This window comes from Artemia franciscana, chromosome 7, assembly GCF_032884065.1.
Source record: "Artemia franciscana chromosome 7, ASM3288406v1, whole genome shotgun sequence".
In the NCBI taxonomy this organism is placed as follows: Eukaryota; Metazoa; Arthropoda; class Branchiopoda; order Anostraca; family Artemiidae; genus Artemia; species Artemia franciscana.
The window spans coordinates 6,789,843-6,817,613 of record NC_088869.1 but is presented as its reverse complement, the minus strand read 5'-3'; the positions used below and the strand labels follow the sequence as shown (position 1 = coordinate 6,817,613).

At 35.5% G+C, this 27,771-nt stretch overlaps 1 protein-coding gene across 3 annotated transcripts in view; it reads right to left on the bottom strand.

Annotated features, from left to right (window-relative positions):
• Nucleotides 1–18,604, bottom strand: part of LOC136028785 (uncharacterized) — a 65,643-nt gene extending 47,039 nt beyond the window's left edge. For 2 of the 3 annotated variants that reach the window (XM_065706688.1, XM_065706689.1), the window contains exons 1-3: nt 18,446–18,591; nt 8,808–9,011; nt 694–824 (exon numbers count right to left, since the gene is read on the bottom strand). In XM_065706688.1, coding sequence (XP_065562760.1) covers nt 694–824; nt 8,808–9,011; nt 18,446–18,556 — 446 coding nt within the window. In that variant the 5' untranslated portion in view covers nt 18,557–18,591. Of the gene's footprint in view, nt 1–693; nt 825–8,807; nt 9,012–18,445 lie in introns of all 3 variants that reach the window. The other variant, XM_065706690.1, reaches the window with a different exon arrangement.
• Between the last annotated feature and the right edge of the window lie 9,167 nt (nt 18,605–27,771).

Here is a 27,771-nt window from a genome sequence, read left to right as displayed (position 1 = left end):
AACTGATCTCTATCTGCCTCCTTTTGAAAAGACATCACCTAATAGCCTAATCCCGAACTCCAGCAGCAAGGGTCCAATCCCTTTTGCTGCTCTCACTTACATGCAACAACATTACATATAATTAAAACAAGACTGGCCCTTCTAAGGGATAGAAGAACACAGCTCTCAGCTGTTTATGATGTGGTGACAACAAAGTCTTCTGTTATGGAATATATACCAGACAATGTAGCAGTCTTAGTAATGTATTACTTAATGTAGAATGTAGTACAATGTTACTAATTAACATACTTAATGTTAGAATTAATGTAGAATGTAGAACAATGTAGTACAGTGTAGAGGCAATGAGCAGCACTGCAGCCTTACCATTTGGTGGAAAATCCAATATTGGAGCTTACCTTGTTAGCTACCGATGTTTTGTCTGGTGACAAAAAAACGCACCTGAGCTGAGACAGGCTACATACTTGGGAACAGCCTCAGAAAGTGAAAGCCGTGCAGCATAAAAAAAAAAAACTTTTTTTCTCATATCATTCCACTCTAAATAGGGTTGGTATTGGCCTGGAAACACAAACGCTTGTGGAAAAAAACTTAGCCGTTTTCACAAAAAGGTGACTTTACTGACCATTTCTTGAAAATAGAGACAAATAGTGACTTTTAGTTGAAATAGTGACCACATAGGAGCCCTGGTAATCTTACCTTATGAATATATCATGAAGACTTCGAGGTACAAGAGGTTCTGGTAATTCTCTGAAAAACTGTTTCAAAATGTTGGCAACATCAATAACATGTAATTCTTCATTTAAATTCTCTCCATTATTCAATGCCAGCTGAAATAATAATAGTTGAACAACAGTTATTAGATGGATTATAGAAACTTAATCAACATTATCGTCCTAAACTTAATTTAATTAAACTTAAGCAACATCAATAACATGTAATTCTTCATTTAAACTCTCTCCATTATTCAATGCCAGCTGAAATAATAATAGTTGAACAACAGTTATTAGATGGATTATAGAAACTTAATCAACATTATCGTCCTAAACTTAATTTAATTAAACTTAAGCAACATCAATAACATGTAATTCTTCATTTAAATTCTCTCCATTATTCAATGCCAGCTGAAATAATAATAGTTGAACAACAGTTATTAGATGGATTATAGAAACTTAATCAACATTATCGTCCTAAACTTAATTTAATTAAACTTAAGCAACATCAATAACATGTAATTCTTCATTTAAATTCTCTCCATTATTCAATGCCAGCTGAAATAATAATAGTTGAACAACAGTTATTAGATGGATTATAGAAACTTAATCAACATTATCGTCCTAAACTTAATTTAATTAAACTTAAGCAACATCAATAACATGTAATTCTTCATTTAAATTCTCTCCATTATTCAATGCCAGCTGAAATAATAATAGTTGAACAACAGTTATTAGATGAATTATAGAAACTTAATTCAATATCCATGGATGAAGGAGGACTATCGAAGAAATATTGAGATATATCATTAATAAAATTTTGCGAAAAACTGAATTTATTGTCATCCTTGACGCGTTTTCGTCATTCAATCACACTATTACTTAAACGTATTTCAGAACGAAGAGCCAATATTCCTGTCTTTTTGAAATGTGATTGACTCTATTGTGTGAAATTTTAGGCCAGTAAAAAGAATAGGAGGTCTTGAGTCACAGGATTTCTTAAAAATAAACTCTTTGTGAAATTATTCTCCCTCAATATATCTTTAAAAATTTCATTTTTAGAACTACACAGACAAAAGATGACACCAAGAAAAAAAAATGAGGTATATAAATTCTGAGCCCAAGATTTGTAAAAACTAAAAAAAAAAAATTGACACATTCTTACACGAAGAACTCTATTACATTATTTGGCAACTAAGGGGCACACTTACCCTGTTTAGGGGGAATTGTGCAATTTTGAATAGCATAGCCAATACAATTTTTACATATACAAAATTGTAAGTGTTTTCTACAATTAATCTGGAATTATTCATGAATAATATAAAAGTTGAAATGTGTTTCCACATTCACGAAAGTTCTCCCAGCCAATGCTGAACCTTAACCTTATAGAAAAAATAAAGGAGAGTTTAGCTACTGAGTCAAGAAGAGCATAATTTTTATGAAAGAAAGCCACAGAATTCATAAATAATTTGCATGTATATACAGATTGGTTCCTAGTAGACATCAAACCTACTGCTGCAGTAATAACTTCCAGTTATGTCAATTAAAATCCCTACCCCATGAGTCCTCAATTTTGGTGGCTGAGCTGGCAGTAATAATTGAATCATTAAAAGCTGTCAATTCTGTATTTGAAAAAGATGCCAATCTCCTCAAGTTTCAAACTGCTAGAAAACTATTAAAATTACAATTATAACATGAAAACAGTAAAACTTATGGGAAATAAGGAAGGTACTTGATATGAAAACCAAACAGAATATCAAAGTGGTTTTTTAAATATTCCAAGCCATTTAGGCATTCACTATGATGAAAAAGTGGACATTTTTTGTTGCAGATACGGCAAAGTCTATCAACCTGCATCAAAACATTCAATCATGCTTAAAGGTGCAATTAGAAATGACCAGCCTTGTTAAAAGCCATCCCTCCTCCTGCAATGTTGGGACCCAGCTAAATACCCACCCCTGCTTGCTGCCTGTGGTTATTGCATAGTGCTTATTTATTGCTTGCTTTTGCTTATTACTTTTTTTTATAGGTGCTTGGGTTTCCAATTAAACATTAAATAGAAGAATTGTTCATGGTGTCAGAACAATGGACCCATCTACACCCTCTCCATTCATCGACTGGAACCAGCCTAACTTGAAAGATGCCTGGACAAGGTTCTTCAAGCATGTGGAGTTAATGTTCAGTGGCCCCTTGAATGGAAAATCTAATGCAGTGAAGTGCTCTTACCTCCTCATATGGGTAGGAGAGAAGGACAGAGACATTTTTAGTACCTTTGTTGTTCCGGATGCCAGTGAAAACAATCCAACTGAGTACCTAAGACTGTTCAAAAACCATGTTGAGCCCTCTTCCAATCTCACCTTCGAACGCTTCAAGTTCCACAACTGGAACCAGAAAGAGTTTGAAACCATTGAACAGTACATTACTGATCTCAAGCTAGTTGCACAGAATTGCAGCTACAGCCAGCAAGATGAGATGGTGAGAGATCAACTCATTTTTGGGCTGAAGAATGATAGGCTCAGAGAAAGACTTCTTGCTGAAGGTGGGAGCCTAACTTTGGACAGAGCTGTCCTGATATGCAGAACATTCCAGGAAACCCAAGCACAACTACAAACCATGCATGATGAAGCAAAGCAGACTATCAAACAGGAAGTTGATGTAGTTGGTAGCAGAGTAACTGATAGAAGAGCAAACAAAGATTGCTATTTCTGTGGTGGCCCATACAGTAATGAACACAGATGCCCTGCAAAAGGAAAAAAATGTTCGAAATGTGGTAGATTAAACCACTTCGCCCGTGCATGTAGGAGCAAATCAGTCCATAATTTCCAGCATGATCGCCTGATGGTTGTTGAAGACTGTGCGGCAATCTCAGAATTTTTCATAGACTCCATAGACAGTGCTGCTGAGAGCAGCACGATTACTACCATCAGACTAGTTGAACAAAACACTCGTGTGAACTTCAAAATCGACACTGGCGCCGAAGTCAACGTGCTACCGTCACAAATCTATAGCATGCTAGACCCACAGCCATCTATGCTTAACACCTCTGATATACTTACCTCCTATTGTGATGGCAAACTCAAAGTACTAGGAACCTGCAACCTGAAACTCCAAAGAAAAGACAACCAAGATCCAGAGGTCCACAAATTCTACATCGTCAGTACCGCTAAACAACTTCTCTTGTGCAAGAACGCAAGCGTCTCACTAGGCCTGATCAAATTTTTGAATGAGGTTACCAAGAAGCCAGATCAAACTGTCGACAGAATCCTTTCTGAGTACGAGGACGTCTTCCAAGGGATTGGAAAACTAGAAGGTAAATGCCACATTTACTTGAAGGAGAATTGTCAGCCTACAGTACAGCCACCAAAAAGGATCCCTATATCCATGCAGGATCGATTCAAAGCAGAGCTTAGCTGTCTCGAAACCCTTGGCGTTATCGAGAAAATATCAAAACCGACGGAATGGGTTAATTCAATAGTCATTGTTGAGAAGCCCGACGGAAGTCTCCGTTTGTGCCTGGACCCTAGAAACCTGAACAAATGCATCAAGAGACCGCACCACCCAATACCAACATTCGACGATGTTGCCATAAAATGCGCCAATTCCAAGAAATTCTCTAAGCTTGATGCACGCCATGGCTATTGGAGCATGGAACTCGACGATGAGTCAGCTAATCTAACTGCCTTTAACACAGCATTTGGAAGGTTTCGCTTCCGGCGATATCCCTTTGGTCTGAATTGCGCCCAGGACGACTTCCAAAGAAAGATGGAAGAAATATTTGCTGAGCTTATCGAGACGGCAGGTCTGGGCCTCCTTATCGACGACATTGTTGTCCATGGAGCAACAGACGAGGAGCACGACAGCAACCTGGAGAAAACTTTACAAGTCGCGCGTGAAAAAGGTGTTCGTTTCAACAGAGAAAAATGCATCTTTGGCAAGACAGAAATTCCATACTTTGGGCACATATTGACCTCGGAAGGTATCAAACCAGACCCAAATAAAATTCTTGCCATTCGCCAAATGCCCAAACCTAAGGGACCTGAAGAGTTACAATCGCTGCTGGGTATGGTCAACTACCTTGGCAAATATATCCCGAATCTGTCAACATCGAACCACCCACTCAGAACTCTTTTAAAAGAGCCCAGAACTGACGGCAGTTTCCAGTGGACCTCAGAGCACGACAAAGCGTTCGCCAATGTCAAGAACAGCATTTGCGAAAATCTAAAATACTTCAACCCGACTTCTGAGGATGTTGTACTGAAAGTTGACGCGTCGCAGCATGGCCTTGGAGCTACATTAACGTGCGACGGTGAATCTGTGCCTTTGCATCAAGATCGCTTTCATCAGCCGAGCAAAAATACTCACAGATTGAAAAAGAAGCACTGGCCATTGCCATCGCATGCAAGCATTTCCACCAATGTGTGTATGGACAGCCAGTCAAGGTTCTCTCCAATCACAAACCACTCGAATCCATCCTATCTCGAGGCATTTCAGTTGCGCCTCCACGACTGCAACGTCTGATGCTACAGATTTAGCCGTACAACTTGTCAGTTGAACACGTGCCCAGAACAAGCATCCCTGTGGCCGATGCTCTTTCACACCTCCCACTCCCTGAGACGGACGCAGAATTCAAACGAGAGACAGAAGTCTTTGTTCATACCCTATTCAAGAACGTACCGATGAGTGACAGTCGACTGTTGTGCATTAAATCATCAACCGAATCCGACCCCGAACTATCCTCTCTAACCAGCACCATCATCACTGGATGGCCAGAAACCAGGTCCAGCTGTTCTGAGAAAATTCAGAAATACTGGAACACCCATCATGAGCTATCGATAGCCAACGGTATTGTTCTAAAAGGAGACAAAATCGGCATCCCGGCGACAGTGCGCAGAGAGATCCTGCAACAACTACACCACTCACACATGGGAATGGAGAAAACGAAACAACGGGCCAGATCAATCGTCTACTGGCCTGGTATCAACAGAAACATTGAAGAAATGATCAGCCAATGTATCACTTGTGGCCGCTTACAAATGCAACCTCGGAAGCACCCTCTGTCAACACGGAGCTACCTGAATACCCCTGGGAACGTATCGGAGCTGACATTTTCTCGTTCAGGGGGGAGGAACATCTGATCATAGTCGATTACTATAGCCGCTATTTTGAAGTGGACAAACTCACCAGCATGACCTCCAAAGCAGTCATCCAAAAGATGAAGCCACATTTCGCATGTTTCGGCATTCCCAGAATGTTAATGACCGACAATGGCCCACAGTTTTCTTCAGCCGAGTTCAGTACATTTGAAAAAGAGTGGGGAATCAAACACATCACTTCCATCCCCCACCATCCGCAATCTAACGGTTTAGCAGAAAAAACTGTGCAAACAGCGAAATGGATTATTGAAAAATCCTACCAGAGTGGAACTGAGCCATACCTTGCATTCCTTGAATATCAGAACACACCAGTTGATAGCCTGGCATCCCCTGCTCAACTACTTATGAGCAGACAGTTGAGGTCCATGCTGCCAGCTCATCCCAAGCTGTACAAACCAAAACTTGTCCCATCAGTAGAGTTTAAGGAAGCTAGATACTACCATCAAAACCTGCAAAAAAGTATTTCGATCGTGGAACAGAAGATACGTGCAGCCTACAGCCTCGGCAACCTGTCTGGATCAAGGTGGTTCCGGGAAAAGAATGGGAACCAGGAAGAGTTCTGTCAGCAGCTGATGCCCCCAGATCATACCACGTCAAAATAGAAGCTGGGGACATATACCGTAGAAATGCGAAAGATACTGTCCCACGCTCTGAGCCTGTTTCGGGAAACCACCAAAGGGTGGATCTACCCAATAGTCGCGAGCCAGCGGGATCGATGTCACCTACAACTCTCCCGCCTCAGGGGAATGTACAAAGCTCACCAGCTTCGAGATCTGCAAACTCTGGCGTTGGTAAAAAGCTCTCCAAAGCTAGCAGCCCACCAGCTACTGAATCCGAACTCCTGCCGAGTGTCCGCCATGTGCCCCAGACACTTGGAACAGAACGCCCTGCTGAATCTCCTCGCAGATCTGCGCGCGATCGCAAGGCCCCTCAGAAGTTCCGCGACTACGAGCTCAACTTGTGAAGAAGGGAGATGCAATGTTGGGACCCAGCTAAATACCCACCCCTGCTTGCTGCCTGTGGTTATTGCATAGTGCTTATTTATTGCTTGCTTTTGCTTATTGCTTTTTTTTATAGGTGCTTGGGTTTCCAATTAAACATTAAATAGAAGAATTGTTCACCTCCCACCTGCAATGGCAATATTCAAAGGTGTTTAATAAAATCATTTATAATGAAATAGAATTATGTATATATATAACATAATAAATAATAACTATATAATACTAATAAAATGTAATATAATATAATATAATGCCTGTCCATAGATTATTCTTTGCAGTTGAACGTGCATGGCTATGCTGTTGGACCTACGTAATTGGATGGATGAGTAGGGTTAACGCCTCATTTAAGTACTTTTCTATATTAATTACTAAAGTATGAAAACAGTCTTCATTTCTCCTTCTATCTTTCTTTTTTGTTTTTATATTATATATATTACTTATTATAATATATGTTATTTATTATATTTTATATATTATTTATTATTTTTTATAGTTTATATTTTTTATGTTTAGTTGTGTGGTATGTGTTTGTGCTTTTAGTGATTTCTTTTTTGACTATAATAATTTATAATATAATAAAATTGATTACTCAAAAAAAACTTAGCTGTAATACTGAAACAAGAAGAGTATGGATGGAAATAGCACAGCAATTCAAACTGTATGCTCTATAGCTTGACTTTTAGAAACCTTGCAGTATCTCCTCCTTGAATGCACAAGAAACACAGATGAAAACCTGCAAACTGAAATCCATATTCCAAAAGTATAAGCTTCTCTAAGACATTCAGTTTTATTTTAGTTACTTCCCTGCTGAGCCCTATTGCAAAATAACTTTCACACACTGGTAATTGATGATTTGAATAAATCAGCCTTGCATTTGGAATGGCTTATTGCAATCAATTCCTGTTGTCCTGTTGACATTCACCACTGACAGTCAATGAAAATCAGTTGATTATCAATCAGATTGCAGATGATCAATCAGTTGATTTCAATAATTCATATTGAATGTAGGGTAGGCGTGTTATGAAGAAAGAAAACATGAAAAAGGAATCAAAAAGGAAAAAGAAACCAACCATCCTTATGGAGCTCTGTTTGTAGAGTATACTAAAACTATGTTGTTGGAAAAAGGGTCCTTTTGAGTCACTGAGTTTTTTTTAGTGAAAACAAACGGGGAAAGTTAAGCCAAAAGGGAAGTCCTAACAAGATCCCAGATGTTGGTTCTAAGCAATTATCTGAATTTTTTAATTCTACAAGCCATGCTGCAGAAATTTTATCATAATTTTTTTTATCTCTATATGGTTATTATAGTTCCCCTTTTGGCAGACAAACATTAGACACTTGTTTACTCAGTACTTGGTCTCTGCAATACAGAATAAAAGTTCAAGTAGAAAATGAGAAGCTTCTAGCTCTTATTTAGATTGCAAGCGTTAAAAATAATATTCTAGCTGCAGATTTTATGGCTAAAAACTGCAATACATCATAGTTTTAGTAATACGATAATGATGATATAAACCCCTATAGAACCAACTAATAGAGACAGTAGTGACTCTGAGGAAGTGACATCTAATTCAACATGAATCAACTTAAACCATAAATCAGATTAAATAACATTTGCAGCAAAAGCAATTTAAATAGTCTTAAAATTTCAATCTACAGTAACATATGCATTTTATTGTGCTTCTACAGCTATTTGGAAATATCAAATATAATTAAAATATAAATTATATTTATATAATATAAATATAATCTGCATCTAAAATATAGAAGATAATACTTAGCTCTATGTGCTAAGCAGTCAGTTTTTGTCTTTTTTGTTATTATATTCATTTTTTCTTAGATAACCATGTTTTGCATGACAAGCTAGTACTCAGTGCTGTTATCTTAATCTAAGAAATAAATGAAAGATAAAATATACTTATGCCAATCTTTTTTTTAACTAAACAACATGCCTTGGCTTCTTTCTGTCTCTTTGCTGATCCTGCTTTTCTAAACAAGCCTTCTGTCTCAACATTACTGATAATCTTCTGGCAGCAAGTCACAACAAATGACGGAATTTCAAACATGTAATCTTGATCTGGGCCAACTTTAACACTCTCTAGTGGTAGCTCATGTATCTTTCTTCCAAACAATAAACTATCTTTGGGTCCTAAATCCTTAAAGCAAATGTCAAATAAATAATTAGATTTAGTGCAAATAAAAAATCAGTATATTATCAGACTTCCTCCACAACCTGTAACAGAGAAAATACACAAAGAAAGCTACATTACTGCTTTAAACTAAGTGTAAATTATTTAGAGCGAGAGAGCAAATCTTTTCTTGTATGTCTGAACATTCTTAAAAAATCATGATCGTGATAGTCATAATAAAAAAGGTATTAAATAGATATCAGATTGCATTTTTGAACAGTCGTATGAATAAGCTCCAAAGTAATGATAATATAATATAGACAAGGAATAAAATAGAACTTTTGAATATACAAATATGTCTTCAAAATTCAAAAGAGTTAATTAAAGAAAAATAATTTAAAACTTTTCACCAGAGCTTCCTTCTTCACATTAAATAAAAAAAAGTTTTTTTTTTTTTTAAACGAAAGTAAGGGGTGACATTAAAACTTGTAAATGAACCGATATTATTCCTTATATGAAAGGGGCTTTTCCTCCTCAACGCCCCGCTCTTTACGCTAAAGTTTGACTCTTTCTCTTAACTCTACTTCTTAAAACAGTAAAAAACTTTAGCGTAAAGAGCGGGGCGTTGAGGAGGAAAAGCCCCTTTCATATATGGAGTAATTTCTGTTCGTTTTAAGTTTTAATGTTGCTCCTTACTTTCATTTAAAAAAACTTGTTTTTTTATTTAGTTTCTGGACGTTTCTCTCAACACATAAATAATTAAAACGAAATTTGCATATTAATTTTTTTTTGTCTAAATGGCTTTCTCATAGTTTTAATCGGAAGATTTTGAGAAAAACGGAGAGAGGGAGGAAGCCTAATTGCTCTCCAATTTTTTGATTACTAAAAAGGCAACTAGAACTTTTAATTTTTTTACGAACATTTTCATTAGTAATAAATAGATGTAATTTACGAATTAACTTACGTAACGAACTTCTATATTCGTATGTTTTTATTTACGAATATGAGGGAGCTCACCCCTCGTTGATACCTCGCTCTTTACACTAAGCTTAAATTCTGTCCCAATTCCTTAAGAATGACCCTTCAATCACAAAGGCCATAGAATAAATAGTTGAAATTACTAAAAATACTTTAGCGTAAAGAGCGAGGTATTACAAGGAGGTAAACCCCTCATATGCGCAATAATTTCTGCTCGTTTTAAGTTTTAATGCTGCTCCTTACTTTCAGTAGAAACAACTTTTCATATTTTTTTTTAAACAATGCTAAAAAATCCTGCAACCCGTTCATTGAAAGTCTCTTCCCCCTTGAGAAGTTTTTCCATGGAAAGATCCTCCCACATAACCCCCCTCACCTCAACTCTCCCTCCCAAACCAAAAAAATCCCCCTGAAAACGTCTGTACACTTCCCAGTAACCATTACTATATGGAAACACTGGTCAAAGTTTGTAACTTTCAACCCCTCACATGGGGACTGCAGAGGAGTAAGTCGTCCCCAAAGACAAAGTTATTAGGTTTTTTGACTATGGTGAATAAAATGGCTATCTCAGATTTTTGATCTGGTGACTTTGGGGAAAAAATGAGCGTGGGAGGGGGCCAAGGTGCCCCCATTTTTTTGGTCACTTAATAAGGGCAATAGAACTATAAATTTCCGTTAGAATGAGCCCTCTCGCGACATTCTAGGACCATACAATCACCCCAGGGAAAAAAAACAAAGAAACAAATAAACACGCATCTATGATTTATCTTCTGGCAAAAAATGCGAAATTCATTTTAATGCTTTTCATTAGAATTTTTCTTTCAAAATTCATTAGAATGAGCCCTCTCGCGACATTCTGGGTCGATACAATCACCCCAGGGAAAAAAAACAAAGAAACAAATAAACAAGCATCTGTGATTTATCTTCTGGCAAAAAATGCGAAATTCCACATTTTTGTAGATAGGAGCTTGAAACTTCTATAATCAGGTTCTCTGCTATGCTGAATCTGATGGTGTGATTTTCGTTAAGATTGTATGACTTTTAGGGGGTGTTTTCCCCTATTTTCTAAAATGAGGCAAATTTTCAAAGGCTCGTAACTTTTGATAGGTAAGACTAATCTTGATGAAAGTTATATATTTAAAATCAGCATTAAAATGCAATTTTTTTATGTAACTATTGGTATCAAAATTCCATTTTTTAGAATTTTGGTTAAAATTGAGCCGGGTCACTCATTACTACAGTTTGTTACCATGAACTGTTTGATGAAGCTTCACAGTGGAAAATTGTATGAAAACTTTATATGAAACTTCAATTCAATTCAATTTATTCAAATAAAACTAAAATATAACACCAATAATGATAAAGATCCTGGAAGCGAACTTGTTGAGGACCGTAACCACAAAAATTTGAAAATGAAGAAGAGAGAAAAAAAAGAAAAGAGAAAACATGGGTAACTAAAGCAAATTGAATAAGAATTTAGAGAGTTATAATATCAAAATTTTAGATTTAAATAGCCTATTTCATTATTTATTTGATGTGAATCTCGGAGCACATGTTAAATATTAAAACCTACAACCAAATTATAATTCTAATCAGTTGGTTCTGTACCCTGATATAATTACTAAATAATTTGTTAAATATGCTAGGGTAAAAATTGGGTAGATTTATACTGCAAGATGAAAATCAGATAAATAAAACATGGTTCAATCCACTATTTAATGATGTTTCCCAAAATAATGATTCCTGGTAATACAATTATGTCAGGAAAGAGGAGTATATATCTTCAGCAGTATATTACTAGATTCTAAGTCCAAAAAAGAGGCTCAAGTCTAAAGAGCACCTTTGTAATTTTCTAGTCTAGGCTACACAGCTCTACTCCCTAGAGTCAAGCCTTCACCTTGCAGGGAAACAGATTTGATTGAAGGCACTAAAGAAATAGAATCAGAAAAGAATTCAAATGAAGAGGAGTCCTTATCGGCTTCTGTCTCCAAAGATTTGAACCTGTCTCCTCACAGGTATGTGTCACTTCTAATTGATTTCATTCTATTAGTTTGCTACAACCACTACTACTTACAACTCACTACAACACCAAGTCACCTAGGGAATTGTTCCAACAATGCCTGATGGGTCTAACATTTTAATTAATAATGCTCCACAAGCTATGAGAAAAAAGATGGGCTTTTATGAAGAAAACAAATTAATTACAGTGCCCCCTTCCCATCTAAAATATAAGCAAAAAAGGTGAATAAAAGCAGAAAATTTCAACAGAGTGGTTAGCCCCATGGCCACATCACACAAGCCATGGTGCCCAATACAGCTGCCCCCCCCTTGAATGGCTTCAGACAATTGATTGACTCTTCTGCAGCAGAGAAAGATTTGGGAATTGTCATTGATGGAATTAGATAATTTGCTAGGATTAGCCTACCTAATGCTAATGTAAGCCTAGCCTCCTACTAGCCTATGCTTTCTTTTTTCCTGTTTTTGGGCAGCTTAAACTGTATGAGCAGGACTAGTATAGCCTACTAAACATTCTAAAAGATATAACCAGCCACTAAAAATATTTAAAACTACACACTAATCTAAAAATTAGGATTGGGACTAGACCTAGTAGGCTAGCCTAGAACACTTGGGTAAGGTTTATATTAACAGACTATTCAGGTAGCTAAGAAATAAACTTACCTCTATAGTCAGAAAAGTAAATGTGTGACAGTTCATATTATTGACTTACCAATAAAGTGAACATACCACTTGATGCCTTTTTTTATGCTCTTTATGAATATAATAGTCACTTCTATTGCAAATTCAAATTTAAGCACTTTTTGAGCTCTTAAAAATGGCATATTTTCAATTAAAGTATAAGTTCAAAGCATGAAGTTTAAATTAATTAAGGTATGAGGTTAAATTAAAGTATTATTTTCTGACAAAATAATACTATGTTTTCTCACTGCTGTTTTCTTGGTCGTTTTTGACTAAATAATGCTACATTTTCTCAGTTCCAAAATCATTTATAATAAAGTTAGTTTAGGTCAAAAAGTGATTAAATTTGAATTTGCAATAGAAGCAATTATTATATTTGTAAAGAGCATAAAAAAATTCATTAAATGGTATGTTCACTTTATTGGTAAGTCAATAATATGAACTGTCATACATTTACCATCAGAATTGTATACTGAATTCAAATTTAACATACATTTGCATAAGAAATGAACTTCACCCTCACCCCTATAGCCTATATACTGTAATATTCTGATCTCTTTCTATTCTAGGTGACCTGGGTTAATACTTATCCATAATAAATGTTCAAACTTCACATGGTGTCAGAAACACTTTGAAAAAGAAAGAAAAACAACATCATGGAAACCAACATCCCTTACCCTGCAATGGACAGGACAACTGACAACCTGTAAGAGGGAAGGACAAGATTCAAGATCCACGCAAGCCTAATGTTCCAAGGACCCCTCAGTGGAAAGACAGAAAAAACCCAATGTGCCTTCTACTAATATGGATGGGAGATAAAGAGTGAGACATCTTTATCACCTTAACAATTGCAGCTGATGAAAAGACAGGATTGAAGTATACTTGAACAAATTTAGTGAACATTTCAATCCTCAATGTAACACAGTTTTCTCAAGGTACCTCTTTCACAAACATGATCAAAATGATGGAGAATCTGTGGATCAATACATAACTGATCTAAGTTGTTGGCTTGTGACTGTGCCTATTCCACAGCAGACATAAGAGAAGAAACAATAAGAGACAGACTTGTGTGTGGTGTCTCCTCAGCAAAGGTCAGAGAAAAACTTCTCCAAGCAGGTTCCTTATTGTCTGCTGCCTCACCTGTGTATACACCAATGGAACATAACCCTTTTTATATTTATTTTATTTATTTATTATCACAAATAGCGGTAAGCATCAATGCTTGTCGCAAAAACACAAAATCATAATACTAATCTAAAGTAAATTTTTGTAGTGAAAGTCGCCCCCATATCAATCCTAGGCTTTGAAACTAGCAGAAAACTGAAATTAATCAAGCTGATACTGGCAGTCGAAAACACAATATCAAAGTCAACCTCTTTCATAGATGAATTCCAAGACGTTTTCAAAGGTATTGGACAACTTGAAGGAGAGTGTCACATTACTCTCAAAGAAGGAGCTGAACCAAAGAACATACCAGCCAGGTGCATCCTGATGGCCCTCCAGGACAGATTCAAGGAGGAACTAGATAGAATGGAAAAACTTAGTGTCAATAAAAAAAAGTCTCTTACCCCACAGACTGGGTGAAAGCAGCAGTTGTGGTCAAAAAGCCTCTGGGTATGCATTGACCTACATGACTTAAACAAGGCTATCAAAAGACCCCACCACCCAATACTAACATTTGAGGAAGCAATACTAAAACATTCTGGTGCTAGGTTCTTCACAAAATTTTATGCCCGCCATGGATACTGGTCTCTCATCCTTGATGAGGATTCATCTCAATTAACAACATTCAATACACCATATGGTTAATACAAGTTCAAATGCATGCTGTTTGGTCTAATCTCATCATGGAATGAATTCCAGAGATGCATGGAAAAGACACTTAATTGTATCAAAGGGTTGTCTGTCAAAGTTGATGACATCATCTTATCAGGAAAAATCATAGAAGAGCATGATGCCAATGTCTGTAGTGTGTTAATCCAGGCATGCAAGAAAACTGTCAAGTTCAACCCAGAGAAATGCATGTTTGGACACAAAAGCATACCATACTTCAGACACATAATATCAGAAAATAGCATTCACCCAGACCTACAAAAGCTCAGTATATCCCCAACCTGTCATCACTAAACCAGCCACTACATGATCTAGCAAAACAACAACAGCTTAAGTGGAAGAAGCAACATGAAACAGCCTTTACCAACATCAAAGAATCCATCTGCAGTTCCCTTGCATCATTTGATCTAACAGCAGGGAACATTGAGCTACAAGTTGAAGCTTTGAAGTTTGGCCTTGGAGCCATTCTTATTCAAAATGAGACACCAGTTTCTTTTACATCACATGCACTGAATGCCACCAAACAGAACCATTTGCAAATAGAAAAAGAACTTTATGTCATCCTTTTTGGATGCATGCACTATCATCATTACCTCTATGGCAAGAAATTCAGGGTTGTAACTGTTCACAAGCCTCTTGAAGTAGTCCTTAATCAATCAATGTCAAAGTCTTAAACAAGACTTCAACAATGCTGAGAACCCAACCATATGGCTTCACAGTAACATTCTGCCCAGGCAAAGAAATCCCTGTTGACATATGCCTTATTGCAAACAAACACAAAGTAGAAACAATACGGAAAATCTTTTCAAGACTGTGGAAATCAATTCAGTGGATATTTCAGCCCTATATCCAGGAATATATATATATATATATATATATATATATATATATATATATATATATATATATATATATATATATATATATATATATATATATATATATATATATACAAATTATTTATTATATAAACAGCCCTAGCATCCTTGCTTCAGCAAAGTTCAACCAGGACATATTAGGGCCATTAATGCCCTGTTGCACCTATATATTCCTAAAGAGGATACAGCAATGCAAAAGGAGATTGAATCATACATAAACTCAGTGATGTTGCTACTACCAATCAGCAACAGCAGACTTGAAAAGCTCAAACAAGAGACAACAGCTGATGCTCAAAATGATTCTGCTCACTAAGACAATTCAAAGGGGTTGGCCAGAAACCAGAAGAAACCTCTCACCAACCATCAGCTCATTCTGGAATGTCAGACATGACCTAATAATCATACTAAAAGACATGACCTCAATATCATTCTAAAAGGAGATTGCCTAGTCATACCCAAGAACTCCCACATGGAAATTCTCAACTGTATACATGCATCACATTTGGGCATCAAAAAGACTAAGCAGCAAGCATGCTCAGTCGTTTTTTGGCCAGGAATGACAAAAGACATCAAACAGCACATAAGACACTGCTATACATGCACCAAATACCAAAATTCAAACCAAAAAGAACCCTTGATGCCACATGACATCCCTCACTTGCCATGGGAAAAAATTGGGTGTAACATCTTCTACAAAAACAGATAATATTGCCTCATTATTGTTGACTATTATAGTTATTTCTTTGAAGTTGACAGATTGGGATGCAATACATATGCACATCAAGTCATACACTGCCTGAAGATAGTTCTGTGCACAAAAGAGCTACTTGTACCAAAGATCATCCACCACAATCTAGTTCAAAGAAATTGGATTAAACAGCAATCATGACAGGTCAAACATCATGACTGACACTCAAAAGAACTGATGCCATTACAAATTGGACAACAAAGCCAGGCACAAATCCATAGTAAACTATGAAAAACTGGCATTGTCAGAATAGCCCACATAAATCCAAGATCCTACATAGTTGAGACCAATGAAGGGGCAGCCTACAGAAGAAACAGGCACCACATAAAGATACCATGTCACCAGCTTCCATCACCAGTTCTAAGATTACCCCATATAAAGAGACATCAACAGCACCACCAAGTCTACCTGGAATGGCCCTTACCCCATCTCACAAAACACCAGATCAAAACCATCCACAGCCACTAAGTCACAATCACAGCCCAGTATTTCACACACCAGTACCTATGTCAAGCACTAGTTGCTTGATCCCAACAGAGCACCAAATTGCCCCCCCCCCCACATAACCTGTACTGGTTACTGAATGAAGCCAGTCAAAAGGCTCAACCAATAAAGTAAATCAATATCTGAGGTGAATTGAACAAGCAAGAGTAACACCCCTTCCCCTCAAAAGGAAAGTGTAAAAGTAGAGTGAAGTGTCTATTAATATTAGTCAGCCAAAGTAAAAGTAGAGTGAAGTGTCAATAAATAGTAGTTCATCCAGAAAAGCAAGCTTAGCACTTTCTCTGGAAACCATTGTGTTGTATTAAAATGTGATTTCTATAATACCAAGGTGTAAATGCATGATCATTCCACTGCATAAGGAGATATGTTAAGAAAACAGTTCTTACTTCATAATATGCAAAACAATCCTAGTTAACATATTTTCTAGCAGGAGAACCCTCATCATCACTTCTTTCAATGTTGCACAATTTCTTTTAACAGTATTGTGAAAAATAAACATAGCCTAGATTTGACTGCATTTATCTATTTTCTAATAGCCTAGTCTATGCATAAAAATTAAACACCATCACTACCATTGCCCAAAAAGATATTAATAGGGAAATATTGATATATTAGCTTAAGTCAGTTTAAATTAGCTACATGGTTCATGGGTGTTTGTTTTATGAACAATTTTCAAGGCTTAGAGAATAGACATAATTATTGAAAAATACAAATAAAAAACTGGAAATACAGTGAAAGAACTCAAACTGTTGGAAAATATGTTAGCTAGGATTATTTTGCACATTATGAAGTAAGAAATGTTTACTTAACATGTCTCTTTATGCAGTGGAATGGTCATATATTTACACCATATATTCAGGGAAGGTAAAATTATAGTTGATTCACTTTTGGCTATCTCAGAAATGGGTTAGGTTAGGAAAATGAAACTTTCAGGAATGAATCTACAGGCTAAACTATGTCCCAGGAAGGCATTTTTAAGCAACTACCCCCTATCCTTCTCCCTCTAGAGGGCCCTGACCTCTGATGACCTTTAAAAATATGTGTGTTATAACAGTGAAACCTTGCAAAATAGATCCTCTGCTGAATTGAAGTACAACAAAATTGTTTTCAGCTTCATAACTTTGCTCAATTCCATTTTATAAGGTTTTAAAGATATGCAAATATATATCCTAAATTTTGAAAAAAAAAAAAAAACACTGATATGACTCAAACTTCTACTCAAATAACAGGAATTGCATTTTCAGAACTAAAGGCAGAAAAAAAGGCAAATTTCAGGGCCCTCTAGAGGGAGAAGGAGCAGAGGTGGGTACTTTAAAATACCTTCCCAGGACATACTCTAGCCTGTAGACCCATCCCTAATAGTTTCATTTTCCTAACTTAAACCCTTTCCAAGATAGCAAGAAGTCAATTCACTGGAATTTTACCTCAGGGAATATTACACTGTATTCAGGGTAAATAGCCTATTTGCAAATTAACAGGGACAGTAAAGTTCAAACTCTCCTCTATAATCAGAGTTGCATCCTGAATCCAAATTTAAAATTCAACTGCATCAAAAATGAACTATACATTCACCTCCCTAATGTACAAATAGCCTATATAGGCTACTTTGAATTGGAATATAGGCCAGCCCTGAATTGGTATAGGCTATATAAGAGTGAGGATAAGTTCATTTTTAACAAAACTGAATGTTAAATTTGGGTTGAAGATGCAATTCTGGCTAGATAGGTAGGTTTATTTCTTAGCTACCTGAATAGTCTTTAATAAACCTTACCCTAACATTAGAGCAGGGCTACCCAACTGACAACAAAATATGCTAGATATAATACCTGTCTGGGTTTACGTGACTTTATACTTTCTCGTATTCCGATCTTTTTCAGCTCCTCAAAAGCTACATAATGTACTTTACCAGGCTCTTCTAATGTGAAAATAGAATGCATTTTAAACAAAATTTAAATTTGAGCTACATTTAAATTTTGATTGATTATAACGATGAAATTCCGAGTGAACGCCGGAACTTCTCTTCCCTTTTTCGACAAAATCAGCCAAGTGACATAAAAAAAGAATTCGCCCTGTCCTCATTGACTCGGAGCGAAATGAAGAGGTGGCTAAATGTTGAAGCTGGTGCTTTACAGTGGTTCAACATCCCGAATGCTGATTAGCCTAATTTATGGAGTATATTTATTGCTCCACCATCAGAAACAAGGTGAAACCCTCATGGAACTCATGTAAACCAGCGTAATTGAACAGCTTAGTCAATCTATAGCCGTGATTACACTCTAGATAGCTACAGGTCGTCTTTGGATAACACACAGCATATTTGAATACCTTGTTTGACCCTTTTTTTCGATCTCTGCTATTAACGTTTCAAAAAGTTTTTCCTGTTGTGGACAAAAAATTGGTCGTGGAAAATTTTAAGCAATTGTTTATTTGTGTTTTCTTCTCCATGATTTTTCGTTTTTAAAGTTGCTTTAAATGCAAAACCTTTTTGAATATCGACAAATTAAATACTCTTGATCTTAGGGACATCAGAAGATTAATTGTCCAGTGTAGATTTTCACTATGCTATGCTCAAAAGTGTCCAAAAAATCTTCAATGGGGAGAAAAATCTTTTCTTTGCAAAATAAATTTTGCATTCCTTTTCCGAGTGCAGCAACACTTGGGACTTTTTTATATTCCGGGTCTTTGGGATGGAAGGATTGGAGGTATCCTCTCATCTCGTCCTTGCAGGCATCCTTGATCTCAATTATGATGGTGATATTTGAAGCAAATTTTAGAACCAAAGAAGTGTTAAAGGGCATTTCCATACATAAAGCAAGCAATAGTCATTTGCTTTCTTATATTGCATATATTCCTTCTTCTAAGAGAACTGGCTATTAGTATACATCGATATGATAAAAATGTCAATTATGACAATTGGCAGGGTAAAGGAAGGTTCTGTTGTTGTTGTGTTGTTGTTTAGTTGACGTTTGAGCGAATCAACCGCTCGTATACGTGCGATCCTCTTTTGAAATTTGGGCTTGTGAAGCCACGTCACTTTGAAAAACACACAAATAAGGTTCTGTTTGTGTAAATAAGAAACCATTTCTAAATTAGCATAAAAATCATGTAAGGTCTCAACTAGGCTTTGAGCACATACTGTATATTTTGAAACAAAAAATATCATGAACTGGTTAAAATTCTGAAAATCGTTTTTGAACTTAAAAAATAAACAATAAAACAAATAAAAGAATTTTTACGAAACAGGGAACTTCAAGATTGCGTACCATAGGAATAAATTCTCTTTACTTTTTAACTATGGTATTTTTCTCCATGGCTAAAATATCTCAACTTTTAATATGGAGAATGAATTAGCGCGTACGCAGGAACAATTGAATTTTTCCCTCTTTTCTCCGAGTTATTTACCGTAGAAAGATACACACTTTTATATAAAAGATTGAGATCTACCTTCTCACACTTTCACGAACGTTTTAGATCTTGAAGTTTTTTGGAAAATAAATAAGTTTACCGAGTCAAGATTAGACACAAGGAGCATAGTTAACATACAAAATTAAAAACTGGTATTAACGGCGTCCAAGTCAATGCCACCTAATGTTTAGAATTTATTAGCAGTTACTTCAGTCTTCGTAATAGTATTTTTTTTACACATTACACATTTATGTCATTTTTATTTAAGCGTTATTATCATAATGGAAAAATGCTAAGAAACACAAAATGTTTGATGACGTTGGTGAGTTTTAGTCAGTGCTAGCACAAGTTTCAAACCAAAAACAACAAAAGCAGCTCAATACCACAATCACAAATTCCCTACAAAGGTCCCATGGCTTGTAAAAGAGGAGGGTCACGAAACAAGATCTTTAAATGTTGAATTGTCAATCACTTAAGCACATATAATACAAAAACATATTTTCACTAAAATAGAGACCAGGAGAAAAAAAGAGAAGAAGCGATAAAAGAAAATGAACTTGATTCAAACACGATACTGAAAACAGATGATGCTTACAAATCTTGCAAAAAATCAAAACAAGAAAAATATATAACAGATTATAGGTTAGAAATTAAACTATTGGAAATCAGACACCAGACATTCAATCCTTTCATTTTTTTTATAACCAACTAAAACAAATAGTCAATAAACAATTTTTAAAAAATACGCTTAATGAGTAAAAAATCGAAATGTAGAAATGAGAAAAATATTATAAGTAAATAAAAAAATTCTCTAACCATTTGTAAATCAAAATTAACTTTTAAGAAATCAACAACAATGTGCCACAGAAATGGCAATGACTCGTCTATTATCAAATGATCGCATGTAATGTGAGAAACTTTCAGATACAAATAATGGAGGCTAAAGTACAATTAGAAGAGTTCCATGTAACAGTGCAAAAGTAAACAAAGCGCATGCGAGGATATAAACGGAGATTTAACAGGGATTTGCAAGGCTTAAAAATAGTCTGACTTTGTCATCAAGAGAACCAGGTTTGTGCAACTATCTAAAAACTTTCAGCTTGCCCTCCCCATGCCATTCTTAATATGTTGTAGACACGCTATGTCTCTGTCCAAAATTTAGATTTAATACCACGGCAGAGTTTCGTGGTAATCTAAGGGAAAAGACGCGCCACTATCCACTCTCTACTTTCGAAAACCCGTTGCAGCTTTTGGTTTTCGATCAAATACGCCCTACCAAACTATGTTAGGTACGCCCGACCAAGCTATATGACGTGATCAGACATTATAATAGCATCAATAATTCATTGAAAACATACGGCTCTGCACAAAGGCTACGTCAATGGGTTGTCTCTAATATTCCCTTAAAAAAAAGAGTTTCAAACCTGGCATAAAATAAAGCCATGAAGCAGAAAACGTATTTTGAGGAGTATGGTATAAAGCTTTGGAAAAATATGATAAAATATTTCCATTTTTTTATTCTTTTGACATGCTAATTCATATTAATGCAATATTCGCCTTTTTTTAAGCAATCGGCTATTCTTTATAGTATTATATGGTATAAAAATCCCTAAAGAGTAGTTCATTTCATCAAAGTAAATCGATTTGTAATGATACGAAATAAGATTCTATCGATTGCTTTTTAAATTCTTTTAGGAAGTGTAATTTGACTCTTGCACTAAAGTTTTTATATTCCAACCATTTCAAGCAGTGCGCAAGTTAATATTTAGACTGACCACCAGCGAAGTGATAAATAAAAACATATTTTGTCATGTAAACAATAGCGTTTGTTGGTTTATTTGTTTTCCTTCTTATTTCTGACCTTAGATCTTCCAGAGTCAATTGAGTAATAGCCTTGGAATTTTCAACTGCAGTTGAAGAAATAACTTCACTTTTCAGCTCCTGGTCATATAACCATCATAGAATTTGTTTTGGATAATCTCTTTGGCACTTCCCCTTTGGGTGCCACTTGCAAACTTTATTTAGGAGCTGATTCCTTGGTATACGAAGTAGTCCCCGAAGCCACGCCGAAAGTAAAACGTCCGTAGTTACAGCTGTACTCACTTGGATAAGCTATATATGACTAAATAAAAATCGGCGACAGTTATTCATCGGCGGACCGCCGCCGCCTAACTTCACGGCGGTGCGCCAAGATGTTTCTGGCGGCAGCCCGTTGAGTTATTTTTGGCGTCGGGCCGCCGACTTTCTTAAGGCCTATGTGAATCAAATTGCAGGATATAACCCAACATTTATCCAAATAGCCCTAATACGAAAAAAACAAAATTAAACCTTACTTTTGCGTGGCTAGAATTCTATTTGTCAGCTTATAATTCTTATTTTATATAGACTTATTTATATCCTACAAATTCTTCTTTTCGAAATCTACGCCTGAAAAGGTCAACCAACAATTATGAATGGTAGAACCCTACGGTTAAAAACAATGACAGTTCTGGTTAAATTAGAGTTCAACCAGTCAATTGTTTTACGCAAAATCACTTTTCATGACAACCTGGTTTGTCACTGTTTCACGCAAAAACAGCGGTTGAGCTCAACCACACCGAGTGGTTGAGCTCAAACAGTCTCTTTGGTTGACGCGAAAAAAGGCCTTATGTCAGCGGTGGCACGCCGCCGGCGCGTCGAAAAATTTTTTGGTGACGCGCCGCCGAAAAACTATCGGCGGCGCGCCACCTATTTTTCAGTGTTTTCGCAATTTTTAAGGCATTTTTCAGTAACTTTTTTAATTTTCTTTCGAATTTTTAATACTTTCTTTATAGAAATTCTTAGCGTTTTTCACAATATTTATAAGCCCTGAATTCTATTTCTTTCATCGTTACCTAGTTATATAATATCTTGTCTGAGTGTTTAGGCAGTGTTTATACATAGGCTACTTAGATCTACAATATTCACCTTACGACATGACTTTGCAAAAACTAACGGAGGTTTCTAGATCGTGAGATTTACGCTTAACTCAGCAAGCGGTAGACTAGAAAATATGAGTGTAAGACTATTCATAAGATTGAGGATTTGGAATCCGTGTTCAAATACCAAATACCCTTTAATACTGAATGTATATAATAATAACAAAGAAAAGAAAAAAAGATACATTGTAGCTGAGTGCAAAAGCTTAAATTATTCCTTTGAAAGCTTTGACTACCTTGTAATTATCACGTATAAAATTGAGCTTGTTCACGCGATGTGGAGCTAACATCAAACGTTTGGCAGTGACTAATGGCTAAATTCAGCGTAAAATCGCTGAAAAGCACCCACAGATGGCACAGAAAAGTCAAGAGTTTGAATATGCTTTTGAAAACTTATGTAGATACTTGGAAATCTTTGTTTCATCCTTTTGATGCCCTAGGCTTGACCTTAGCTTGGTAATTTGGCTTCAGAGATAAAACCTTGATGAAGCAAGACCCTAGTGGTTATAAAGCATTGTTAATCCAATTACTATTCTTACTAGATGCTTCAAGATGTGTTGCATCTTTGTCAGAACTCTTTACATTTCAGCCTTACCCTATAGGGCCATGGATAAATTTTCAGGTCAAACTCTAGTTTGGCTACTGTTTGCTATCTTAGAAATGGGTTAAGTCAGGAAAATAGAACTTCCAGTAATGAATCCAAAGCAAAAAATACGTAAAATTCTAGTTTAGCTAATTTTCATTATCTTGGAAAGGGAATAGGTTACAAGAATGAAACTCAGTAATTAATCCAGGGTCAAAAACACTCTGGGAAGGTACTCCCAGGCTTCTATGTCAACCCTTTTCTGATTTCTAAGTCTTAGATAATTGCTTACTCAAAAGGTCTATACCTATACTATTGAAATTTTGACAAAACAAGATTTACCTTAACTTTTAATTATCAGTTTCTTTTACTCTGGCTTTAGCTCTTAAAATGCAAGTCCTTTTATTTGAGTAGCATTTTAAGCCATATCAATATTTTTTTTTCAAAATTTAGGAAATGTCTTTGCATATCTTTAAAACCTTATAAAGTGGATTGAGGAAAGCTGTGAAACAGTTTCTTTGTGCTCCATGTAAGCAGACCTTCCCAGAACATACTTTAGCCTTTAGACCCATCCCTGAAAGTTTTTTTTCAATCTCACCCCCTGGTGCTCTTTTACACATTGTATAAATTGTGAAGAAATGCCTGCCCCCTTGCTAAAAGTCTTAGAAGTATCTTATACCAAAATACACCTGATACAGTTTAATTTTTTAGAGATGACACAGAATAGCATTAAAGCTGAGTATTTGCTTTGCAAGAAATGTGTCCCTTCTGTTGTACAGCATTTTGGATAGACACTAATCTAACCATGGGCGTATTGCTGTTGCAAATGGTTTTGCTTAAAATGGTTTGGAAAACAAATAGCAAATGTAAATTTGCTTTTTTATCATTATTTAAGACTAGAATATCACAAAGCTATGCAATCACATTGCTTGTTGTATCTTAAGTAAATACAATCCCTGATGGAGTTTTGTTGATACCTGTCTTAAAATTAATTTGTCTAAATAAAATATATTGTTTATGGGACAGTTGAGAAAATGGCAACAACCATGAATTGAGTTTTTTTTCAATATTTCGTTTTTCAAATAATAGTTCTCTGGTCACATTTGTGTTCCTTGCTAAGTTGTTGGCGCTCTGGTTTGGGAATCCTTTGTCCAAGGGGTACAGGTTTAATTCCTGGCATTGCTAGTGTATTTGGTTTTTACCAGCTAAGTATTCACCATGCTAGTTTGCATCTTAAGTAAAGCAATCCCTGCTGGAGCTTTGTTGACACCTGCCTTACAATAACTTGTCTAAGTAAAATACAATGTGTATTGAAGATTAGTGAAAATGGCTGTAAATCCATCTTGTTTTTTTTTCAATATATTTTTTTTTAATAGTTGTTCTACTCTGGTCGTAACAATGTTCTTGGCTAAGTGGAAAGCACTCTTGGTAAGAAATTCTTTGTCCATGGGGTACAGGTTTGATTCCTAGTATTGCCTGTTTATTTGTTTTAAATGGGGGTCAGTGATGTTAGACAGATCTAAACCAGCTCTAAATAGGCAAATGGAGAAATATGCAAAAGGTAAGCAGGGAGGGTGTACAAAAGCACAAGATTTCTGGCCCCCAGCCCTTAATTGTAATTCTTGGCCAAAGGGTCACAAAGTGGAAATTAGCACTGCCAGTTTAGACCTTGATGTGTCAGTGCTGCCATACTTACTTACTTGCATATTGGTGTTGAGTTTGCCCACATTTTATCTTCATTACTATCTAAAATCATTTAGACATTCAGCAAACTGTCTCAAAGCACAATTAGTATTGAATAGTTTTTGGGCCTTACTGACTTTCGCTTTATAGCAAAGGTTTATTCTTGTGTATAATGTGATATTTTAAAGTAATCAATCATTAAGAAGTCCCTTTTAGTTTTATCAAGTTTTTGAGTAATAAACCTTTTTAATTACCTTAAAATATTTATTCAGGTCCTTTACTATTGGCTGCCCTTTATATTACAATAATGATTGAAATATATTGTGGTAACTAAAAATTTGGATAATCAAACCTATTTTACCATCTTAAGGTTGTTTACAAAGGTGTATGAAATATTTAAGTACTAACTTAGCTACAGAAAACTTCTAGATATAATAAAATGTAAGCAAGATGGCTCTTACTTTGACCATATCTATGGAAGCACTAATGAGAGAGTGGGTCATTTGATGCATTTGTAGGATTGAGTGAGATGAGAAATGAAGTGTAGGTTTGATGAGAGATGGCTGGTGAATGTGATGAGGGATGAATGTTTTGCAAGATTTTAAAATTTTGGACAATTTCTCATGTTGACAGTAGAGTGCAGAAGTAAAATTTTGTAATTTTTTTTCTTTGTTTCTGTTATGTTAGACAATGTTGAATATTCTAAAGTGAAGTTTCTTTTTTGTTTTGAATTGTGATGGCCCTAGGGCTTTAGTGCAATACAAATTACTAATGTTTATTCACTTTCTTTAAACAAACACAAGGTCTATGTCTCCTAGCTTTAACAAAGTCAAATGTAGGGATTTCAAAGTAGGTCAAATGAACTTCTGGTAAAAATGAGCAATTTATGAAACATCTAGATTAAAAAAAGTCTTTTAGACAACAAAGAAGACAATTGAATAAAGAAAAGTACCTTATATCATAATTGTTGTGCACCCTTAAGATAGAAATGAACAAAGCTTCAATTAAGATTCTGTTTTGTTTAAACAGACAGAAGGGACAAACCTCCAAGCTTTGACAAATACAATCTCACTTTGTGGCTCCAATCTTTTCAAAGGGGACTTTCTTTGGATTTTTTCTATCCAACTAAAACTGAAAAGGACAGCATGATATACAAGTGACCTTCCAATTACCCTACATAGCAAGAGAAAATCATTAAGTTAGGCTATGCTTTATCTCAATCCCCCTCCCAATGTGCAGAAATATGGCTCAAATTTCATATTTTCAATGCATTTAACCTCCTGTCACCTGTTTTTCTAGTTATTGTTTGTCACATTTGTTTAATTTACAGCTACATGGGATGAAGTTAGAGAGACAGATTGACAAAACAAATGGAAAATAGGAAATTTCAGCAATACATTTTTATATTGGGAGGATTGAGGGGTAAAGTAGAGCAAAGTTGAATATAAAATGTGTTACCAGCTATTATTCTAAAAATTATGAAGCATGAATTTTTTTTTTTATTATGTTTCTTTCTCTTCAGGTCCTTCTCTAGGGCTTTACCAAATGAAACATTCTATGCCCAGAAAAATTAGCAACAAGGTATAGTCTATATACAAAGGCTTATGTTATTTAACTATGAATATGGAATTTATATGGCAATCAGGAACTGGATACAGGCTAAAGCAAGTAAAAAAGAAAGAAAAAACTTCCCTAGTTAGCTCAGGAGACTTTTAATAGATTACTCTTCAGATAATTGCCTATGATACATAATTTAAATATTTACCCCTGTACAGTAGGGCGTTAAAACAATCTATCACAATGTAAGATACAGTATATTAGATATGATGCTGATTTACAAATTCCAGGATTCTTTGTTGTAGTTTTCATAATTTTGTTGATAAAGTTTTATATATTCATCATATTTTATTTTATGTCATTAACATTAGCCAAACTAAACTTCTCAATAGAACTTGAATGTGGTGGCTATAATGCACAATTACTGCAAAAATCTTACAACACATTATGTGCTATGGTAACTGTTCAGTGAGAAAAAAACTATTTTCCTAGTTTAGCTTAATTTGTTATATTTTTGTGCTTATCAGAAATATTTTGTTAATTTTAGGCAGCTGTCCCCCCTCAAAAAATTCTTAAACATTTGCTGGTTTATACTTAACTAGTATTCTACTGAAAACAAAAATTAATATATATTTTGTATTGAAGAAATATAAAGCCCTTTGGATTTTTTTTTATTAAGATTAAGCAGTTTGCTATTTTCTTTTGTTAGGCTAAGCCTGTAATAGTGCTTTATTGTGAAGAGTCAAAATTTGTAGGGTTTGCAAAGGCTAGCCTGAACAATATGTTATTACAAATTATTAGGTTAAACTTCTGTTTCTTAAAATTCTAGTTTAGATAAATTTGTATTATCTTGAAAAAGGTTTAAGTTAGGAAAATGAAACTTTTAGGGATGGATCTAGAGACTAAACTATATCATGGGAAAGTATTTTGGAGCATCTAACTCTACTCTTTCTCTCTCTTAAAAATG